The 21,795-nt window shown below is 37.2% G+C and overlaps 1 protein-coding gene across 4 annotated transcripts in view; it reads right to left on the reverse strand.

Annotated features, from left to right (window-relative positions):
* Nucleotides 1-21,795, reverse strand: part of TBC1D12 (TBC1 domain family member 12) — a 134,830-nt gene that overhangs the window by 47,171 nt on the left and 65,864 nt on the right. For 3 of the 4 annotated variants that reach the window (XM_064269564.1, XM_064269566.1, XM_064269565.1), the window contains exon 3: nt 5,272-5,387. In XM_064269564.1, coding sequence (XP_064125634.1) covers nt 5,272-5,387 — 116 coding nt within the window. Of the gene's footprint in view, nt 1-5,271; nt 5,388-11,096; nt 11,253-21,795 lie in introns of those variants that run through there. The other variant, XM_064269567.1, reaches the window with a different exon arrangement.

The raw sequence follows: 21,795 nt of genomic DNA on the forward strand, positions 1-21,795 counted from the left end.
GATAGTCTCTGAATTCAGGTGGGGTATACTCAAGGTTATACTTTGGCTCTCATGGACTTGTTCTAATTTTCTTCAGCTTCCACTCGAACTTGTATATGAGCAATTGATGTTCTGTTCCATAGTTTGGCTCCTGGCCTTGTTCTGACTGCTGATGTTGAGCTTTTCCCAAAAGAGAGTAGTCTCCCTTTATACATGCTGTTTCACAGACAACTCCCATATCTAGTTTTCTAGACATAATTCCTCAAATTATCCTGACCTAGTCTTGAATGAAGACTTCAAGCAGAAATAGGTTACCCTATAGCTTTATATCAGTCTTAAGCACCTCAGTCTTGGTTATGAAGTGATTTGCAGTAAGGAGTTAAACACTCTTCAGGAAACAGATCTCTTCAGGTAGCTTTGTGTCGGATTTTTCCCTTGTGGTTTGACTTTGTTAAAAAAAAAGTCTTCAAAGTAAACATACTTGTATATACCCTAAACAAAATGGTATATAAATAATAATTGGCTTACCAATTATTCTAAGTCTTAATGTGCGTTTCAAATCATCATACATGCAAAAACTTTGCTACATAGTAGGTGTTCAGTAATTACAGCCAAAGTTGAATGAACTACATGTTAAATATCTTACCAGTCTTTGATAGCGAATAAAGCACAAATATACTAATATTGCAGTCATCTGTCTGGAGAAGTAATTTTAAAATAAGATTTTTCTGTCTTAAAAATCAAAGGCTGAATGAATATAATTAAGACACTCAATACTCTTAAACACTACAAGAAAAAGATACTGCAGTGTAATGGATTTCACTTTATATATGGCCTTTCTGGCCTTGGGTTTATAGTTCTGCTGAGATGATTTGCTGGATCATAATCTTGTAAAGGTATTGACTGGTCTACTATGCAAATAGGGTGTGTAAAACCACCCAATAGGATTAAGTAGCCTTGCGGGAACAGATTGATTACTATGCAAATTAACTGACTATGGCCTACCAAGGTAATTGGTCAGTTTGTGGCCTTGTGGGAGGGCCATGACTTGAAATTGACAAGAAGTAGGCTAACATAAGGGCCAACTGCACAGAAGTTTAGGGGGACCTCACTACCATCAAGAAGAGCCTGGGGTGGAGTGCGTCCTTTGGATCCAGGGTTCCTGCACTGAGAACCTCCTAGACACGACAGAGAGAGAGAGAGCTATAACACTGGAAATGGCACAAAATGGTAAGAAACAACAGCAAAAACAGCAAAGCCCAGTAGCAGAAAAACGGTGGCAGCAGTACAAGCGGCAGGAACCAGGAGACTGGCATTGGCAGCTGCAGCTGGATTGTCAACCCACGGAGCAAGAGAGCTGAGCGTCTTTGGGCAGGAGGCTTGCTGGCTGAGCTAAAGAATTGTATCACTTGCCTAGGCAGAAGAGAGGTCAAGAGAAGGCCTGAAGGTGGGCACAGCTGAGAGAAGGCCTGCCTGCAGGCACGGCCAAGAGAAGGGCCACCTGCCTGCAGGCATGGATGAGAAGAAGCTGAGAACTGTCTTAGTTGGAAGGACTGAAGAACTGTATCCTGTCTCCTGAGGTATAGCCTGTTATTTTCAAGTTGATCCTGATCCTGAGTTGTAGCCTATTACTTCCCTTAATAAACCCCATAATCCTGAGTATGGTCTGTGGGTTGTGTGTGCCACTGCAACAAATTATCAAACCCAGCAGATAGTAGAGAGTGCTGAGGGATATGTCAAAAGACATAAAAAAGCTGAGAGTAGAGGTATGTCTGATCTCCATCTCAAAGGTGCCAACTTAGTGCTGACCTTGATTCTCATCTTTCCTCCAAATGTACACAGGCTCAGATGCTATTACATTACAGATATGGTTTAAAATATGATTCCCACCTTTTATGGAAGTAGCAGTTATGGAGTCAAAACAAGAAACCATTAATGAATATATAAGACGGCACATCAAGCTAAAATACATAGTATGAACATTTGCTGCTTTTCAAAGATATCACATAAAAATCTATACCTTTTGTTACTTTTCACTTGTTTCTTTAATGATTTATACTATTGTATTTGGCACTAGTATGCACAGTAGTGACTTAGGAAGAAACTCAGAAGAGAAAAGGAGGTAGTCTATCCACTGGTGGTTAAAAAAAAAAAAAAAAACACACACCCTGAGTACCATAAGCATCCACCCACTGCCATCGAGTTGATCCTGACTCATAGTGATCCCATGGAGTTTCCAAGGCTGTAAAATCTCTATGGAAGCAGATTGCAACATCTTTTCTCCTGAGAAGCTGCTGGTGGTTTCAAACTGCCGAATCTTCTGGCTAGCGACTGACCGCTTTAACCACTGCACTACCATCAGTGATTTAAAAACAGAAGAAGCTCATATCAACACAATCAGCTCATAAATATGCTCTTATCTTCCTCCTCAAGGATGTCCTTATTTTGAGATGGATAAGGATACAAATAGGCAGAGAAAAACACAAAATTAACAAAAGGATGAAATTACAGGATTTTCTGTATTTAATATTCTTTTAAATGAGATTTCCGATGATTAAACACTATAACTGCTCCATATGTAAAGAAAAGCTCCAACTACAAAAACCTATGAAGTCAATGATTCTGGATGCTGCTGCAAATTACAGATGACAAGAAAGGAAAAAGTAGCACCAACTTGCAAACTCTCTTTAGAGAGAGAAACTCCTCCTCTCCTTATATAAGAAGAGAAAGTTTCCACCATTAACTCCATGCTAAGGAAGAACTTCTGCCTTCTTCTCTATCCCCTCACAGATGCCACCTCATAGCTGAAGTAGTGACATTATTAACATATTAAAACTCAAAAGCAAGACAGGCTGTATCCTGCACCTGGCTGCAGACAGACACAGAAGAGGTCTAAAGATTATACAGACCTCTGCTCTAGCTCCTCAGGTTATGTAACTGGGTGGATGTTAGTTGGCTCTAACCTGCTAGGAGACTATTCTAGGTGAGATAAAGTAGAACATGCCATTTAGTACTCAGGTCCCATCCACGTACTCCCATTTGATTTTATCTTCAGTAAAACTGAAGTTTTTGTTCTCATCTTTTCCCTATATTTATTCTTCAACTGGTTGAAGTGGAAAGAAGAGGAATGAGTAAACAGGCACCTCCATATTCCAACACTACGGAAGAAAACCTTTGTTTGTTTGAATTACATAAATGTAAGTCACATAAACTACTTCCCTCTCCAAAAAAAGACTCCTCCAAATTATAAAAAGGTAAACAAATTGTTAATTAAATCACAGCACATCAGAGTGGAACAGCAGGGATTAAATTCAATCTCTATATTACAGATGAGCAAAGTTCCAAAGAATCAGAATAAAAGTGACGCATTTATTATAATTGATATTTCAATAAAAGAACGGTTCTTTTTTCAGATGTCTATGCATTTTTTTGGCTACACTGGGATCTTCTTACATGAAGTTATTATGTGTATTACATTACTTCAAGACAATTACATAAAACATCATTTTGAGGAACTGCTTACAAAAAAAGGAGTTTCTAGAAATGCTATCACTGAAGGTTAAAAAAGCCAACAAAGACCTGATTGAAAAGATAAAGCCTAATCCTTAAAGGACTGGGTAGATGAGTAGTAGAAGAGAATAACATTCCAAGAGAGGGTAATAATATGAGGAAAGGCCTGAAGGCAGGACTTTAAAGACACAGATTTGATTATAAAATCGAGGATGGTATAAAGAATATTTATAGAAAAAAAAAATTTTTTTTTGTATTTTTTTTATAAAGAATATTTTATCTCAAAAAACTGTCAGAACAGAACTTGCTGCATAATATTTTCACAGAATCCTTCTGATAAGAAATTAACATTCCTGGTAAAAAGCATAAGCCATTCTGGATTAATTTTAACAAACTTAAGAAAGCTCTTCTGGGAACTTAGTTATTCACTTACTCAGCTGATTATCAGTCAAGAGTCTAAAGGTCTTGAAAGAGATATTCTTTTCTTACTTCTCTAACCAGTTTTATTTTCCTATGTATGTCTCTGCTCTACCAAGAAAGGGGTCTTTGAATTGGCCTGATTCGGTTCTTCTCCCCGGCAGCAAGTTTGAAATAAAACTTAGACATATTCCCATAACTAAATTTCTGAAAAACTTTTTGTAACAATGGAAAAAATAAATATATACATATGCATCAAATCCTAATAAAAGTGTATTAGGATCATTAATTCTCCAGCATGAAAGAATGAAACAAGTATTCAAAAATAATATACTTTTATATCCTGTTTTTCTTCTCTTTCAATGTCTACCTGTGTTTGGCTCCAGATCTTTTTATTATGCTCATCAAAATAAAAAAACCACTGCCATCAAGTTGATTTCAACTCATACAGACCCTACAGGACAGAGCAGAGCTGCCCCATAGGGTTTCCAAGGAGCGGCTTAGTGGATTCGAACTGCCGATCTTCTGGTTAGCAGCTGAGCTCTTAACCACAATGCCACAGAGCTCCACAAGCTCATCAGGATATTGGGTAGAAAAAGCCATAGACCAAGAAAATAACCAGAAAATCTAGGAATTTTTATACTGGAAGGAAAGAGAACTCTAGCAGAAAAAAGAATAGATCCAGAGAACCCAGGAGAAAAGGCGTTAAGAACCAAGCAATCTTACTTTAGGGGAGGTGTTTTGATTGATAACAAATCAGAGACAATATACTGAAAACAGCAGCTTTTTTTAGGGATACAGAGAAGAGAAGAAACTAAAATGTTGTGCTCGGTATTAAGATGTTTGGTCAAGAAAGGAAGAGTAATTGCCCTATCACGTTGAGATTGTTAGAACAGAACCAAAAAAAACCACACCAACTGCCGTTGAGTCGATTGTGACTCATAGTGACCCTACGGGACAGAGTAGAGCTGCCAGATAGAGTTTCCAAGGAGCACCTGGCGGATTCAAACTGACAACCTCTTGCTTAGCAGCTGTAGCACTTAACCACTACACCACCAGGGCTTCCTGTTAGAACAGAGTAGAGCTAAAATAAATACAAAGAGCCAAGATTTTGTATATCATATTCTGACTCATACAGACCTCTAGAAAATCCTCGTAAGGCTTGGATATCATCAATATACTCTTCCCCTATTAGTTTTTAAAGCACATGACTGGGCTTTAAAATATTTTTTAAATAAGGTCTTTTCTGTATCTAATTTCTCATTATCTTTTAAGTGAAACAGTAAACAAAAATAAATTTGTTTAAAATATAGAAGTGTTAAAATAAAATATAAAAGTGTTCCTGATGATCACTAGCGCACTTACGATGGTCGATCCTCAAGAATCAGGGCAGTGGTAGAAAGTGGCTCAAATTCAAAATTCTTACGGCTTGAAGACTGAAGTGGTGGTTTACAGGTCCTCCCTGTTCGTGCTTCATATTCCTAAAGCAAATAAAAATATACTTTATGCAAAGACTTCCAATTTTCACTTTGGATTATTAAATTTGTATTATTAAAAATATTATGCTATAATAACTAAGGGGCACTTACAATTCCTACATTAATTTGGTAAAAATATTAGATGAGAAATACAATTCACTTTTTCTTCCTCCAAACAATCTAAATTATGAATCCACATTACATATAAAATATCAAAGTGTGTTAAGAGCGGGAGAGATAAAAATGTGCTATATTAATTAAGTTTTTAGGGAGATGTTGATTGCCTTGTGTTATCAGCTATCCATGTTCAGCTCTGAGTAATCTACAAGCAGATAAGCCTACATCCGTATCACTGGTGAAAATGTTGAGGCAAAATACAGACAACCTAGTTTGTGATGCTTTGAACATCTCAATCAAGGGTGACACTGAATCTGTAATCAAATGCTGGTTCTGAATTTCAAATGACTGTAAATCTGACAACTACTAATCTACCTGAAACCAAACTCACTGCCATGGAATTGATTCTGACTCATAGCAACCGTACAGGACAGAGTAGAAATGCCTCACAGGGTTTCCAAGGAGCAGCTGGTGAATTCCAACTGCCGATCTTTTGGTTAGCAGCCGAGCTCTTATCTACTGTACTACCAGGGCTCCACAAATCTACCTACTTGTTCTAAATCCAAACAACACTTCGCCAATTTAATCTTAGGCAAAAATATATCCAAAGACTCTGTGAACAGCTTCTCTAAAATTAAGAAACTGTTTCTACAGTATGTCTCTTAATTCATCCGAACTGACAATTCTATTGAAAGAAATAAAGTTAATTTGGCAAGCTATGTTCTCGGTGGATCCATTTAAACTTTTATATTAGAGGATTCTTTTATAAATGCTCAGAAACTTCTTTCTAGAAATTTGCCAAAGATCAATAACAAACTTACTGGCTTGTAAGTTCCAGAACCCACATTTTCCCCTTTCTAAAAAAAAAAAAAAATCAGCTAGCATTTGGTCATCTCTCCTAAAAATTTCAATTTTCATGAAATTCTCAAAGATTATTCAATGACTTCATAAGCAGATCTGCCAGTCCACTGCAGCTAGAGGGGACATTAGTTTAAATGACGAAAGCAGAATATACTTAAGGAAGTCATGTGTTTCACTTACTAGCTGCTTACCTACCATGCCTATAATACCTTTTTATGTTATTGTATCTTTTCCAACTCAAAGACTATTTCTCCCTACTGAATCAAACAGTTGCAAAGCATGAACTGATGATTCCATCTCTCTTAAAAATTTAACAATCTTCTTGAAACTTATTTGAGATATTACTTTTAGAAAACAATTTATGTTGTTTTAAGCGTCTTCTATGAACATCGGCTTACTTTGTGGTTCCTATCATTGTTGATAAAGGTTTGTACTGTTGTTTAATAATTTTCAGCTCTGCATCTCCCTTTCCACCTATTAAATCTGTGTGCTGTTAATCTGACAGTTTCCTTGCATAACCACATTGGGGTTTTAGAGACTTCTCCCTGCTCAAATTATTTAGGATTGTGTATGCTCGTTCTTATTAACTTTCATTCAAAGAACCATCCAGTTTTTCAGAGTCAAAAGCCATGGGGTAAACTCAGGAATGGTGATGGCTAAGCCACATGATGAACATATTTACTGTCACTGAACTATACATGTGAAGGATGTTGAAATGGTAAATGTTTTATTACTTATATATTTACCTACCTATCTATAATTAGATAGATTACATATATATATTTATACACACACACACACACACATACACACACACATGCAAGCCATGGGAGGGTCATACTTTTTTCTTTCTTTCGAAATTTACTTTCCTACCTTCTGGGATATATACCTAATTATGCTCAATCTTTCTTTTCCAGACTTAACAAGCCACTTTTAAGGTTTTTCTTATTAAAAATCATAGATGCTAGAGATATATAAGGTTTGTTGTCATTTAAATGGTACTTTGTTTTCCTACTATGTGACCTGGTCTCACGGCCAGACAGAATTAGCCAATACAGCATTTTCTATGCAGACAAATACCAAGTGAATAGACAGCAAAATAAAACTTTTAAAACAATACATTAATAATGTTGTAGTTACTTGCTGTTGAGTTGATTCCAACTCATGACGACCCCATGTATGAAGAACAGCACTACGTCATAGGGTTTTCAAGGCTGTGACCTTTCAGAAGCACATCACCAGGCCTGTCTTCTGAGGCGCCTTTGGGTGAGTTCAAATCACTAGCATTTTGGCTAGTAATCGAGCACTTAACCATTTGTGCTATCCAGGGACCTCATATCAATAATAGCAGCTAATGTTTATTTACATTTACCATGTACCATGCACTGTTTTAAACACTTAACAAATTTAATCACTGAAACAACCCCATGAGATAGCTAACTCACAGTGGATAAACGTGTAGTCACTTGCCCAAGGCCATACAACCAGAAAGTGGCAGGCAGTCGAACTCCACAGCCTGGCCTCTTACTGATCTACTATCTTATCATATTAAAAGACGGTGACGTAACTATCTATGACAATTTTAAAGAATGAGATCGATAAAACCGTTCAATGAAAGGTCACAGGGGACTTTAAAATGGGCAGATTAGGCTGACAATAACTGAATCAATGATCCATCTTAATATCACAAAAAGAGACCACCAGACCTTGTATGTTTCTTGTCATGATGCAATACGAAGTACGTACCACTATTCTTGAAATATTCTTGCCAAGAGAAAACTCAAACTTAAAAATGATTAAGCCTCTACAATTGTGCTATCCAATATGACAGCCACCGGAAATGATAATCGAACAAGTCAGATATGCTTAAATATGCACAGAAGGATATCAAAGATTTTAAACTAGTAAGAGGTTTTCTTCTGGAGGGTTGCACTAAGAATGAAGAGGCATTTATTTTACTTATTCAGTGTTGTTTGACTTTTCTTACAATAAGAAATAAAGTAGGATTTGTTTGGTTTGTAAGAGAGATCACTTATAGCCATGGTGGAAAGCTGACAAAGATTTTACTGAAAAAGAAAGGCATCAGAACTGGGCAAAAATGATAGCAGGAAGGATTGGAAATAACGAGTCAGAGGGTACTAGTAACAACACGGATTAGGGAAACAGATTATCTCACTGGATAAGAAAAACAATGAGAAATAAGGTTGGAAAGGCACAGGCTAAATTACAAGGACCTTTTTTCATTGGCTAAAATGTTTGGATTTCATCATGAAGACAATGGATAACCACCGAAAGCTGGATAAAACCTACCTTTGATGAAAGTAGTGTTTTATACAAAATTAATTTAGTAGGCATACACTTAATATAAAAAATGACTCGCAATGAAGTAGCTAAAAGGTCATTTATTGTATCTACTTTCAGACTGACCTCTGTAAAGAAAGAACTGTCACTCAAATATTTTTCACTTAAGAAATTATATTCTAGCATGTCCCAACACAGATCTTTAGCATAAAAGTGTTACGAATTTCTGGAGGAGAATGAAAAAAAGCTTAACAGCACAGTATCACTCATCCTCATCTGAACACAGTATAAATTCTGTCTTAGATTCCCAGGGTTGCTGTAACAAAATACCACAAAGTGAACGGCTTTAAAAAAGAGACATACCGTCTCACAGTTTCATAAGTTAGGAGTCTAAATCAGGCCACAGATCTAAGGGAAGATCCTACCTTGTCAGTAGCCCTGAACACTCCTTGCCATTCCTTGCCTTGTAGGCAGTTCCTCACATGGTCTTTCCCCCATGCATATCTCTCCATATCTATTTTCCCTTTTCATAAGACACCATTAAGAAAGGATTAGTTTTAGGACCCATCTTGCTCTAGTATGACCTCATTTTCTAAACAGGCTCATATTTACAGGCACAAGGGGGTTATAACTTCAATATAACTTTTTGGGAGACACAATTTAATCCCTAACAGATTTACATAGCTCAAGTGAGTCAAACATTTGCTGAGTAGAGATGTTACCCTAATGTGATTTGAATTGCAAATTATATTAGGAATAGTAAAACATTAAATGTCAGTACTTTCAAATTTGATAAGATGGTATCCTATTTATCAGTTAGAATGTTTTTATTACATGTGACAGAAAACCCAACTCGAATAGATTTAGGTGAAGTTACCAGGTCATAGGAGTAATATTCCATACATTTAGCTCACTTTGGACTTTGTTTCACCAAAAAGTTCACAGCATCATCAGACTCTACTTTTCCCTGCTCTCTCAGCTTTGCCCTCCTCTAGGCTTCATCTGGAGGCTGGCTTGCTGCTTGCAATCATCTCTGCAGTAGTGCCAGTTGTCGTATCCTTATAGAGTACCATAACTTCCAAAGATCCTCCAGCTGTTCTTTCAGTAACAGAACAAGAAAGCACCCTTCCTAGACATTCCCAGTAAATATTCCATTCCACAAAGAATCACAATGGACTGAGAAATAAGTTTTATTGATTAGTTTAAGTCAACCAAGGCCCACCGCTGTAGCTGAGGCAAACCATTTAACTAATAACAAGGGAGAGACGGTTCCCCATAGAAAGTTAAGTTACGTTACCTTGAAGGAGGAAGAGCAGACACTGAGCATTAAACAACAGGTGTCCATTACAGTATGAACATAAAATTGTTTATAATAAGGACAGATACTCTTAAGTAATTTTTGAGTCAAGGGGAGTAGATAAACAGTGCTCAAATAATTGAGCAGTAGTTAGAATACATGAGAATTCATTTAAAATTATAATCAAATAAAATCTCATAGTTAGAAACCACAATGAGATACCATTTCACTCGCACTAGGATGGCTAAGATTAAAAAAAAAAAAATAGGAAATAACAAATGTTGACAAGAATGTGGGGAAACTGGAACCCTTGTTCATTGCTAGGAGGAATGGAAAATGGTATAGCTATTGTAGAAAACAGTGTGGCAGTTCCTCAAAAAATTAAAAATAGAACTACCACATGATCAAGCAAATCCACTCCTAGGTATATACTCAAAAGACTTGAAAGTGAAGACTCAAAAAGAGACATGTACACCAGTGTTCATTACAGCACCATACACAATAGCCAAAAGGTGGGAGCAACCTAAATACCCATCGGCAGGTGAATGAATAAACAAAATGTGGTACATACATACAGTGGAAGACTACTCAGCCAGTAGAAGAAATGAAGTCTTGACACATGCTACAGTATGAATGGAGCTTGAACATATTATGGCAAGCAAAATAAGCCAATCACAAAAGGAGAAATATTGTATGACCTCACTTACATAAAAAGACAAGAAAAGGCAAATGAATAGAGACCAAAGTTTATTAGTGGTTAACAGAGGTGGGGGAAAAAAGGGGGCTAACAGTGATGGAAAATCTCACTGATTAAGGGGAGGGTTCCACAGCCAATTATTGTAATTACTGTCAAGAAGCTGTACACCTGTAAAAAGTTGAATTGCCACAAGTTGGGTGATGGATATATTTACAACAGTAAAAAGAGTAGCTGGTGAGGCTGCTTATGTACAACCAAACACCTCATGGGAATTGGTTCCTTGGTTTGGAAGTTCAGGGTCATGGTTTCATGGGACTAGCTAATTGGCCTAATAATGTGTTTAGCACCTCTGTCCTACCTCCTGGTTCACTGCACAGTGCCTGGGGTTTTAAAAGCTTGCAAGCAGCCATCCACAACACAACAATCGGTCTTTAGTCACCTGGAGCAACAGAAGGAGGAGAAGTCAGGAATAGGAGGAGGATACTACGTAGCTAACTGCCTCCATGAACAACTGCCCCCTTTGCCATGAGACCAGAAGAACTGAATGGTGTCCAGCTACCATTTCTGAATCTTCGATCAAAGCTTCCATAGAAGAATCCTGATGAAAAGGGGGAAAATGCAAAACACAATTTCAAGTTCTAATGACCCAAGACTTTCTGGAGTTAGAGGGTAGATGAACCCTGAAACTACTGCACTGAGATAAACTTTATACCTTGAACCAAAAATATCCCTGAGGTCATCTTAAAACCAATCAATAGTTTCGCTTAATTAGTAAAAAAGTCCAGCCTTGACCATTGTGCTCCTTTAAGAACTGTCTAAAAACCAAAAACCAAATCTGTAGCCAGCCGTTGATTTCAACTCATAGCAACTCTATAGTACAGAGTAGAACTGCCCCATAGGGTTTCCAAAGAGCAGCTGGTGGATTCAAACTGCCGACGTTTTGGTTAGCAGCCAAGATGTTAACCACTATACCACCAGGGCCCCACAAGAACTATCTATATATAAGAACTATATGGGATCAAACTGATAACAGCAACTCGAAAGATTAGATAGGAGCCTTAGGGGGCAGTGAGTTTATATTAATGAGGGAGGAACAACTCAGAAAAGGAGGGTGAGAATGGTTATGCAACTCAAAGAATGTAATCAATATCACTAAATTGTACATGCAGAAACTGCCGAATTGCTCTATGTTTTGCTATGTATATTCTCAACAACAACAACAAAATAAATAAAATTTAGGAAAAAAATCTCATAGTTGGAATTTCTGGTCATTTTCACTTCAAATGCATGCCTATCGTGTAATAAAAATTCCCTTACGTGACATGTATATATTTACTATAAGGAGTCCCTAGGTAGCGTAAACAGTTAAGCATTCGACTACTAACCAGAAGTTTGGTGGTTTGAACCCACTCAGAGGGGCCTCAGGAGCAAGATCTGCTGATCTAACTCTGAAGGGTCACACACAACCTTAAAAATCTTATAGAGCACAGTTCTACTTTGCAACACACAGGGTCACCATGAGCCAGAATTGACTCAACGTCAAATATTTCTATGAACAATAGTTTAGTAATAAACTAAATACTGGATGTTTTACAGGTTGTTATAATAAAAGTGTACAATATTAAAAGTAAATAACGCTGGCTATAATACCTTCAAAGAGCCCTGGTGGCACAGTGGTTAACTGCTGCGAACCAAAAGGTTGGTGGTTTGAACCCATGGGAGAAAAATGCGGCAGTCTGCTTCCATAAAGACTACAGTTTTGGAAACTCTAGGCGGCCATTCTCTCTCTCCTGTGTGGTGGCTGAGTCAGAATCCACTCAACAGCAATGGGTTTGGGAGTTAGATAATACCTTCACTGGGTGAAAATATGTATCAATCTACCTGATTTTCTGTCAACAAAGTTTTGACTGACCTCTTTTATAAGTAACTGAGAGCTCCCTGTCAAACGTAAAACAAGAGACATTTAGTTCTTTCTTTTTACATATGGGATGTATTTCTACAGGATGTTATAATGAAACCAGTTAATTTTTAAATTTAACTTAATTCTTCATCTTCCACTCAAAATATTCTGTTCTATGAAATATGTAATTTAATTGAAATAACTAGGATGGTATATAAAACTAATGATAGAGGCAAGTTGGCAAAAATATCTGCAGAATAATTTATTCTAGCTACTGAATAAAAATTTGAATCAAACTAGCAATTCTAAGTACAATAAGCAATAAATAGTAGGCAACTGTTTCACTAATCTTCACGAGCATAAAACAGGAAAACTTACTATTCCGAGGCAAAGAAATACGATATATGCCTAAATGGAAAATATGCTTTCCCTCGAAATAATCCCTTTGAAACAGCAAACATCTCTCATATTATGTGTGCTTTCTCTTTATCAAACTTGAACAGCAAAATAATGTTTGGAGAAGACGTTATTGTGAAATTATCTCTACCAGTGCTGGTTAGGGAGGTGCCCGATAGATACGTTTTTTTCTTTTGTTTTATTTTGTTTCTTAATTGGAGGGGGACGACAGAAATATTTAACACAAAACCAGTGAGGATTCCTAGAGGTATAACCACACAATTGCAAGCTGTCATAAACAGCTGTTTAAAATTACTTCAAAAAACAACACAGTAAGAGACTAGGTTGTAAAAAAAAAATTTTTTTTTTTTTTGGTTGTAGAGACCAAAATTTTATAAACACAGAACAAATTTTTTAATGTACTGCATTTGGGAATTTCTAGTAACACAATTATACACAGACTTAAAAATCACTGCATCTTCCCACTTATGAGCAGCTGATATTTGACAAAGGTCCAAAGTCTATTAACTGGGGAAAAGACAGTCTCTTTAACAAATGGTACTGGCATAACTGGATGGATACCCATATGCAAAAAAACGAAACAAGACCCATACCTCACACCATGTACAAAAACTAACTCAAATGGATCAAAGACCTAAATATAAAATCTAAAACGATAAAGATCATGGAAGAAAAATTAGGGACAACACTAAGGGCCCTAATACATGGCATAAACAGTATACAAAATGTAACTAACAATGCAGAGGAGAAACTAGATAACTGGGAGCTCCTAAAAATCAAACACTCAGACTTATCCAAAGACTTCACCAAAACAGTAAAAAGACAACCTACGAACTGGGAAAAAAAAATTTTGGCTAAAATGAGATACCATTTCACCCCAACGAGGCTTGCATTAATCCAAAAAACACAAAATAATAAATACTGGAGAGATTATGGAGAGACTGGAACACTTACACACGGTTGGTGGGAGATCAATTTGGCGCTTCCTTCAAAAGCTAGAAATAGAACTACCATACGATCCAGCAATCCCACTCCTTGGAATACATCCTAGAGAAATAAAAACCCTCACAGGAATAGATATATGCACACCCATGTTCACTGCAGCACTGTTTACAATAGCTAAAAGGTGGAAACAACCAAGGTGCCCATCAGCAGATGAATGGATAAACAAACTAGGTATATTCACACAACGGAATACTAAGCAACAATAAAGAACAACAATAAATCCATGAAACACCTCATAACATGGAGGAATCTGGAAAGCATCATGCTGAGTGAAATTAGTCAGTCACAAACGGACATGTTATATGAAAAAAAACAAAAACCAAACCCGCTGCCATCGAGTCGATTCCGACTCATAGCAACCACTATTATAAGAACACAAGAAAAGGTTGAAGCACAGAAGAAAACATTCTTTGATGGTTATGACGGTGCAGAGAGAGGGAGGGAGGGGGGTATTCATTAACTAGATAGGAGACAAGAATTATTCCAGGTGAAAGGAAGGACAACACACAATACAGGGGAAGTCAGCACAACTAGACTAAACCAAAAGCTAAGTAGTTTCCTGAATACAACCAAACACTTCAAGGGACAGAGTAGCAGGGATCTGGGGACCATGGTTTCAGGGGACATCTAGGTCAACTGGCATAACAAAGTGTATTAAGAAGACATTCTGCATCCCACTTTGGTGAGTGGCATCTGCAGTCTTAAAAGCTAGCAAGTGGCCATCTAAGATGAATCAACTGGTCTCACCCCCCTGGAGCAAAGAAGAATGAAGAACACCAAAGACACAAGAAAAGTATGAGCCCAGGAGTCAGAAAGGGCCACCTAAACCAGAGACTCCACCTGCCTGAGACAGAAAAACTAGATGATGCCCAGCTACTACCAATGACTGCCCTGACAGGGAACACAACAGAGAATCCCTGATGAAGCAGGAGGAAAGTGGGATGCAGAACTCAAATTGTAGTAAAAAGACCAGACTTAATGATCTGAGACTAGAGGGACCTGAAAGGACATGGCCCCCAGACTCTCTGTTAGCCCAAAACTAAAACCATTCCCAAAGCCAACTCCTCTGACAAAGATTAGACTGGACTATAAGACATAAAATGATACTGGTGAGGAGTGTGTTTCTTAGCTCAAGCAGACACAGGAGACTATGTGAGCAGCTCCTGTCTGGAGGTGAGATGAGAAGGCAGAGGGGACAGGAGCTGGTTGAATGGACACAGGAAACACAGGGTACTGAGGAGGAGTGTGCTGTCACACTACAAGGAGAGCAACTAGGGTCACATAACAATGCATGTATAAGTTTTTATATGAGAAACTGACTTGAACTGTAAACTTTCACTTTAAGCACAATAAAAAAAAAGAAAAAAAAGTCACTGTATCTTCAACAACTGTGACAACAGTGAAGATGATGTGCTCCTGAAAGCTGTTAAAGACCCCAAAATTGGTCACAGTGATGTTGAACACATTGACACCAAAGATGGATGCAGTTTGGAATAAAACTCTTTTGTTATACATAAATCAAAAGGCATTATTTCTTAATATACTGTTTTACATGTGATTTGAAAGTATAATTAAAAATGTAAATTAAGTCATTATTCGAATTTCAGCTAAATTCCAAAAAACTATATATAAAAGCTGCCAAAAAACTCTTCAGAAAGGGTAAGTTCCAACTTGGAAGAATGGGTAATTCACACCAACTTTTTTGCTGAAAACCACCTTTGTGATCCTTGACGAAGTAGGGAACAAACACAGTAAACCTATCACCCCACTGTTGTGCCAGGTGGCAATTTCTGGTCATCAGTGTAAGGAGGGAGAACCCAAAAAGAGCATAGCTACTAGTTTGGGAAGGCTGAGGGAGACTGGAATCCATGGGCTAGAGTAGCAAGAAAAGAACAATTCCTGAGGTGCTGTGAGCAAAAAAAGTTCCCGGAGCTCACTCAGAGATGTAAATTAGTACATTCCCAGCAACCAAAATGAGAAGTCATCACTGAATACACAAGACATTCAGGAGAGACCCAGAAGGTCTTTTTATTAGATATCAGACCTTGTGGATTTTACATTGTTGAGCACAGAACAATGTTTGACTGTCTTCTGTCCAGAAATTAAATTTCTTGCACATCATGTGAATTTCTGATAGCTTGTTGATAAACTTTGTTATTTCAGGTCTAGAGTAGCTTTTTTTTTTTTTTTTTTAAGAGCTAATTCACCCCTGCAACTAAGAAATTATCAGTGAACTTACTTTCTTCTGCAGTATCTAATCTTTGGTTAATACCATCCAACGAAATTTTCATTTCAGATCTTGTATATTAGAAACTTCAAAAGAAAGTATCAATGAACTTAAGGAGGTAACAACAGAAGCTATCCAAAATTAATCACTGAAAAAAACAAACAGATTTATGGGGTGTGATGGTTAATGCTATGTGTCAACTTGGCTAGGCCATTATTCTCAGTGATTTGGCAAACACTATGTAATCATCTTCCATTTTGTAATCTGATATGAGCAGCCAATCAGTTGAAAGGGGAGTTTCCTTGGGAGTGAGGCCTGCCTCCAGAATATAGATGGACGTTCTGCCAAAGCTTTCTCTTTCAATCCTGCACTTTTCTTGTCGCTGACCTCCAGTTCCTGGGACACATGAGGCCTTCAATCTGACCTGCAGACTTTGGATTTGCCAGCCCCTGCAACCACGTGAACCAGAAGAAGCTTTCAGATTTGGGTCTTGCCAACCCCCACAATTGCATGGACTATTTCCTTGAAGTAAATTTCTATTTATCTATATATGCATCACTGGTTTTGCTCCTCTAGAGAACCCAGACTAAGAAAGAGGGTAATATCAAGCAACCCAACATATGTAATTGGGGTGGGGTGGGGGGTTACTTGAGGAAATAATGGGTGAAAATTTGCCAAATTTCATGCTAACTATAGCCCACAGACAAAATACTCAACTAGCTGTAAGAAGAATAAACACAAATGAAACCACACTAAAGCATATCACAATCCAATTAATAAATACTAGGGTTAAGAAGAAAAGCTCAAAAACAGCTAGAGAAGAAAAACACATTACATAAGAAGAACCAAAACGAAATGACCGGACGTAAGATCTGAAACTATGTAAGTCAGAAGACATTGGAAAACTCTTTAAATTGCTGGAAAAAAAATGGGGGGTGGATTACAGAGGATCTGTTGGCTTAGAATCCTATACCAAGAGAAAATATATCTCAAAAAAAAAAAAATTTTCAAACAAAAGCTGAGAGATTCTGTTGTCGGTAGACTTGTACTACAAGATATTTTAAAGGAGACTTTTTAAGCAAGAATAACATTTATTACCTGAAAACTGGAACTATGCAAAGAAATGAAAAGCACCAGAAGTACTAAATATGTATAAATATAAAAGACATTTTCTCACGTTTTAATTTTTAGAGAATATTTGACTATTTAAAACAAAAATAATACCTTTTTTTTTATAATGGTTTTCAGTGTGTCATTAGAGGACCCCTGAGGGTTCCGGAGATATTTCCATAGAGTGTGCAAAGTCAAAGCTATATTCATAATAATGCTAACACTTTTCTTTGTCACAGTGCTGATATATACGCTAATGGTGTCAAAGCTAACGCTGTATGATACTGCTGGTGCCCCAGCACAAATCAAGGCAGTGGCATCAAATTTTACTATTTTTATTTAAAAGAACAACTGATGGCAAACTATAGTTACTCAGACTTGAGTATTTGGCAGATATTTTCTCAACATTAGATGAAGCAGGCCCTTCATCTCTGTGGTATTCCTCCCAAAACATAATCCCAGTCAAGTCATGGGGAAAACATGAGACAAACTCAAATTGAGGGACATGCTACAAAATACCCGGCCAGTACTCTCCAAAAGTGTCAAGGTCATAAAAGACAAGAAAAGACTAAGAAATTGCCAAAGGCAAGAAGACACTAAGGAGACACGATGAAAAAACACAATGTGGTATCCTGAACTGGGTCTTGAAACAGAAAAGGGGATTTGTGGTAAAATCTGAGTGAAGACTGGAGCTCATTTAATAGTAATGTACTAATGTTGGTTTCTTAGTTTTGACAAATGAACTGGATGGTGTAATATGCTAACATCAGGGGAAACTGAGAGAGAAGTATACAAGAACTCTGTGTATTATCTTTGCCATTTTTCTGTAAATTTAAATTATTCCAAAATAAAAATTTATTAAAGCAAAAACAAAAAGGATGAAGAGAGTGATTTCAAGGAAAACAAATGACAGTAATTGTTGCCAATAATAAAATTCAGCCTTTGAAGTAAAAATAAAAAGCTTCACAGTTTCCAATACTTCAATTTTTCAGATAAGATTAGTGGTGATATTATTTTAATTTTTGATATCATATAATGAAATGTTTCAACATGTCAAAGATGTGTACAGTTTGGTGAACCGGTATTTTCCAAATGACCAATGTGTGATGTTACAAAACCATGCATGGGGAAAAAAATCCATTCGAAGTACAAGATAGACCAACAGATTTTAATAAAACTAAGTTGCGTGGTTTCAGATTCCACACTTAAGAAACTATCACTTGATGAGCTCTGGAGTGGTATCAAAAGAGCATATCAATAATTATCTGAAAAGGCTATTAAAATACTCTTCCCTTTACTACTACATACCTGTGTGGAGCCAGATTTTCTTGATATACTTAAACTAAAACAACATATGGCAAGAAATTGAATGCAGAATTAGATATGAGAATCCAGCCTTCTTCTATTAAGTCAGACATTAAATGGATTTGCAAAAATGTAACGCTGTCACTCTTCCTACTAGTTTTTTTAATAGTTATTTTTAATAAATGATATGCTAATTATGTTAACACATAATGGTTTAATATTGTTATTTTAAAAGGATTAATAAATACTTTAACATTTCAGTTTTAATTTTCAATGCAGAAACATTTGATAGAAATAATCCCCATAAACCAAAGCTCTTTGAAGTCTTGAATAACTAAGAATACAAATGGGTTGTGAGACCAAAAAGTTCGCAAATTGCTCACCAAGAGCAACCACTGAAAAAAACAAAGGTATAGCTAACACCTTGTAGTGCAGGTATAGCTAAAGGTATAGTTAATAAACTAATAACCAAAACCAAATGTTGCTGCTGAGTTGATCCCGACTCATAGTGACCCTACAGGACAGAGTAGAACTGTCCCATAAGGTTTCCAAGGAGCAGCTGGTATATTCATATCAAATGTTGATTTTGGTTAGCAGCTGAGCTCTTAACCACTGTGCCAACAGGGCTCCAGTATAGTGGAGATAAAAACTGGAGTATTAAAAATACACATTTAATTCCCTCCCCCCAAAAAAATGGTAGGAAAGAAAAAAAGGGAAAGAAAGACCAGACAGGACAATTTGAAAAGAAACAGCAAAATAGTACATTTAAACCCAACCATACTGATAATGGAAACCCTGGTGGTGTAGTGGTTAAGTGCTATAGCTGCTAATCAAAGGGTCAGCAGTTCGAATCTGCCAGGTGCTCCTTGGAAACTCTATGGGGCAGTTCTACTCTGTCCTATAGGGTTGCTAGGAGTCGGAATCGACTCGACGGCACTGGGTTTGGTTTGGTTTTTTTATATTGATAATAGCATTAAATGACACTCCATTTAAAAAGCAGAGGTTTTCAGACTGCTTAGAAAAGTAAGATCCAGCTTTTTAAAGGAATCCACTTTAAACATAAAGATGGATAAAAAGTAAAAGAATGGGGAAAAAGATATCATGTAAACACTAAGCGAAAGCAAGCTGTAGTGACTAAATTAAAATCCCGCAAAAACTTCAGAATAAGAAATAGTACCAAGACAAAGGGGGACAGTTCATTAAAGATAAAGGTGTCCATTCACCAAGAAGTATTAAAAATCCTAAATGTGTATACACTTAACAAAAAACCTTCAAAGCACATAAATCAAAAATTGACAGAAGTAAAGGTATGACACACAAAACATGAATACCAAAATGGCAGTTCTTCCTTATCAGTAATTACCTTAAGTGCAAATGACTTAAACACTCCCATCAAAAGGCAGAGTGGCAGAATGTATTAATAAAAAAAACAAAAAAAAAAACTGATGGACCTATATGCTGTGTACGAGAGAGATCTTAGGCCCAAGGCAAAAATAGGTTGAAAGTGAAAGGATGAAAAAAAAATATATATATATATATATACCATGCAAAGAGTAACCAAAAGAGAGCTGCAGTGGCTATACCGATATCAGGCAAAATAAACTTTAAGCCAAAATCTGTTACAAGGGATGAAAATAAAAGGATCAATTCATCAAGAAGATATAACAATTATAAATATGTATTACCTAACATCAGAGTCCTAAAATATATGAAGCAAACACACACAGAGCTGAAGGGAGTAACAGATAATACAATAAGAGAGATCAAATATATCACTTTCAATAATGGACAGAACATCTGGAGAAAATCAATAAGAAAATAGAGGACTTCAATCAACGGATGAATGGGTAAATAAATTGTGGTATATTCACACAATGGAATACTACGCATCGATAAAGAACAGTGACGAATCTGTGAAACATTTCATAACATGGAGGAACCTGGAAGGCATTATGCTGAGCCAAATTAGTCAGAGGCAAAAGGACAAATATTGTATAAGACCACTATTATAAGATCTTGAGAAATAGTGAAAACTGAGAAGAACACATACTCTTGTGGTTACGAGGGGGGGAGGAAGGGAGGGAGGGAGAGGGTTTTTTTAATTGATTAATTAGTAGATAAGAACTGCTTTAGGTGAAGGGAAGGACAACACTCAATACATGGAAGGTCAGCTCAACTGGACTGGACCAAAAGCAAGGAAGTTTCCGGGATAAAATGAATGCTTCAAAGGTCAGCGGAGAAAGGGCGGGGGTTTGGGGACCATGGTTTCAGGGGACTTCTAAGTCAATTGGCAAAATAATTCTATTAGGAAAACATTCTGCATCCCACTTTGAAATGTGGCTTCTGGGGTCTTAAATGCTAACAAGCGGCCATCTAAGATGCATCAATTGGTCTCAACCCACCTGGAGCAAAGGAAAATGAAGAACACCAAGGTCACACGACAACTAGGAGCCCAAGAGACAGAAAGGGCCACATGAACCAGAGACCTACATCATCCTGAGACCAGAAGAACTAGTTGGTGCCTGGCCACAATCGATGACTGCCCTCACAGGGAGCACAATAAAGAACCCCTGAGGGAGCAGGAGATCAGTGGGATGCAGACCCCAAATTCTCATAAAAAGACCATACTTAATGGTCTGACTGAGACTAGAGGAATCCCAGAGGCCATGGTCCCCAGACCTTCTGTTGGCACAGGACAGGAACCATCCCTGAAGACAACTCATCAGACATGAAAGGGACTGGACAGTGGGTGGGAGAGAGATGCTGATGAAGAGTGAGCTAATTATATCAGATGGACACTTGAGATTGTGTTGGCATCTCCTGTCTGGAGTGGGGATGGGAGGATAGAGAGAGTGGGAAGCTGGCAAAATTGCCATGAAAGGAGAGACTGGAAGGGCTGACTCATTAGGGGGAGAGCAAGTGGGAGTACGGAGTAAGATGTATGTAAACTTATATGTGGCAGACTGACTTGATTTGTAAACATTCACTTGAAGCTCAATAAAAGTTAATAAAAAAAAAAATAGAGGACTCCGACAACACTGTAAGTCAACTACATTTAACACACATATATGTAACACTCGGCAACAGCACAATACACATGGACAAGCGCACTCTCCAGAACAGACCATCTGCTAGGGCACAAAACAAATTTCAATAATTTTTAAAAAAACATTA

Source organism: Loxodonta africana, chromosome 16 (assembly GCF_030014295.1).
Source record: "Loxodonta africana isolate mLoxAfr1 chromosome 16, mLoxAfr1.hap2, whole genome shotgun sequence".
Taxonomy (NCBI): Eukaryota; Metazoa; Chordata; class Mammalia; order Proboscidea; family Elephantidae; genus Loxodonta; species Loxodonta africana.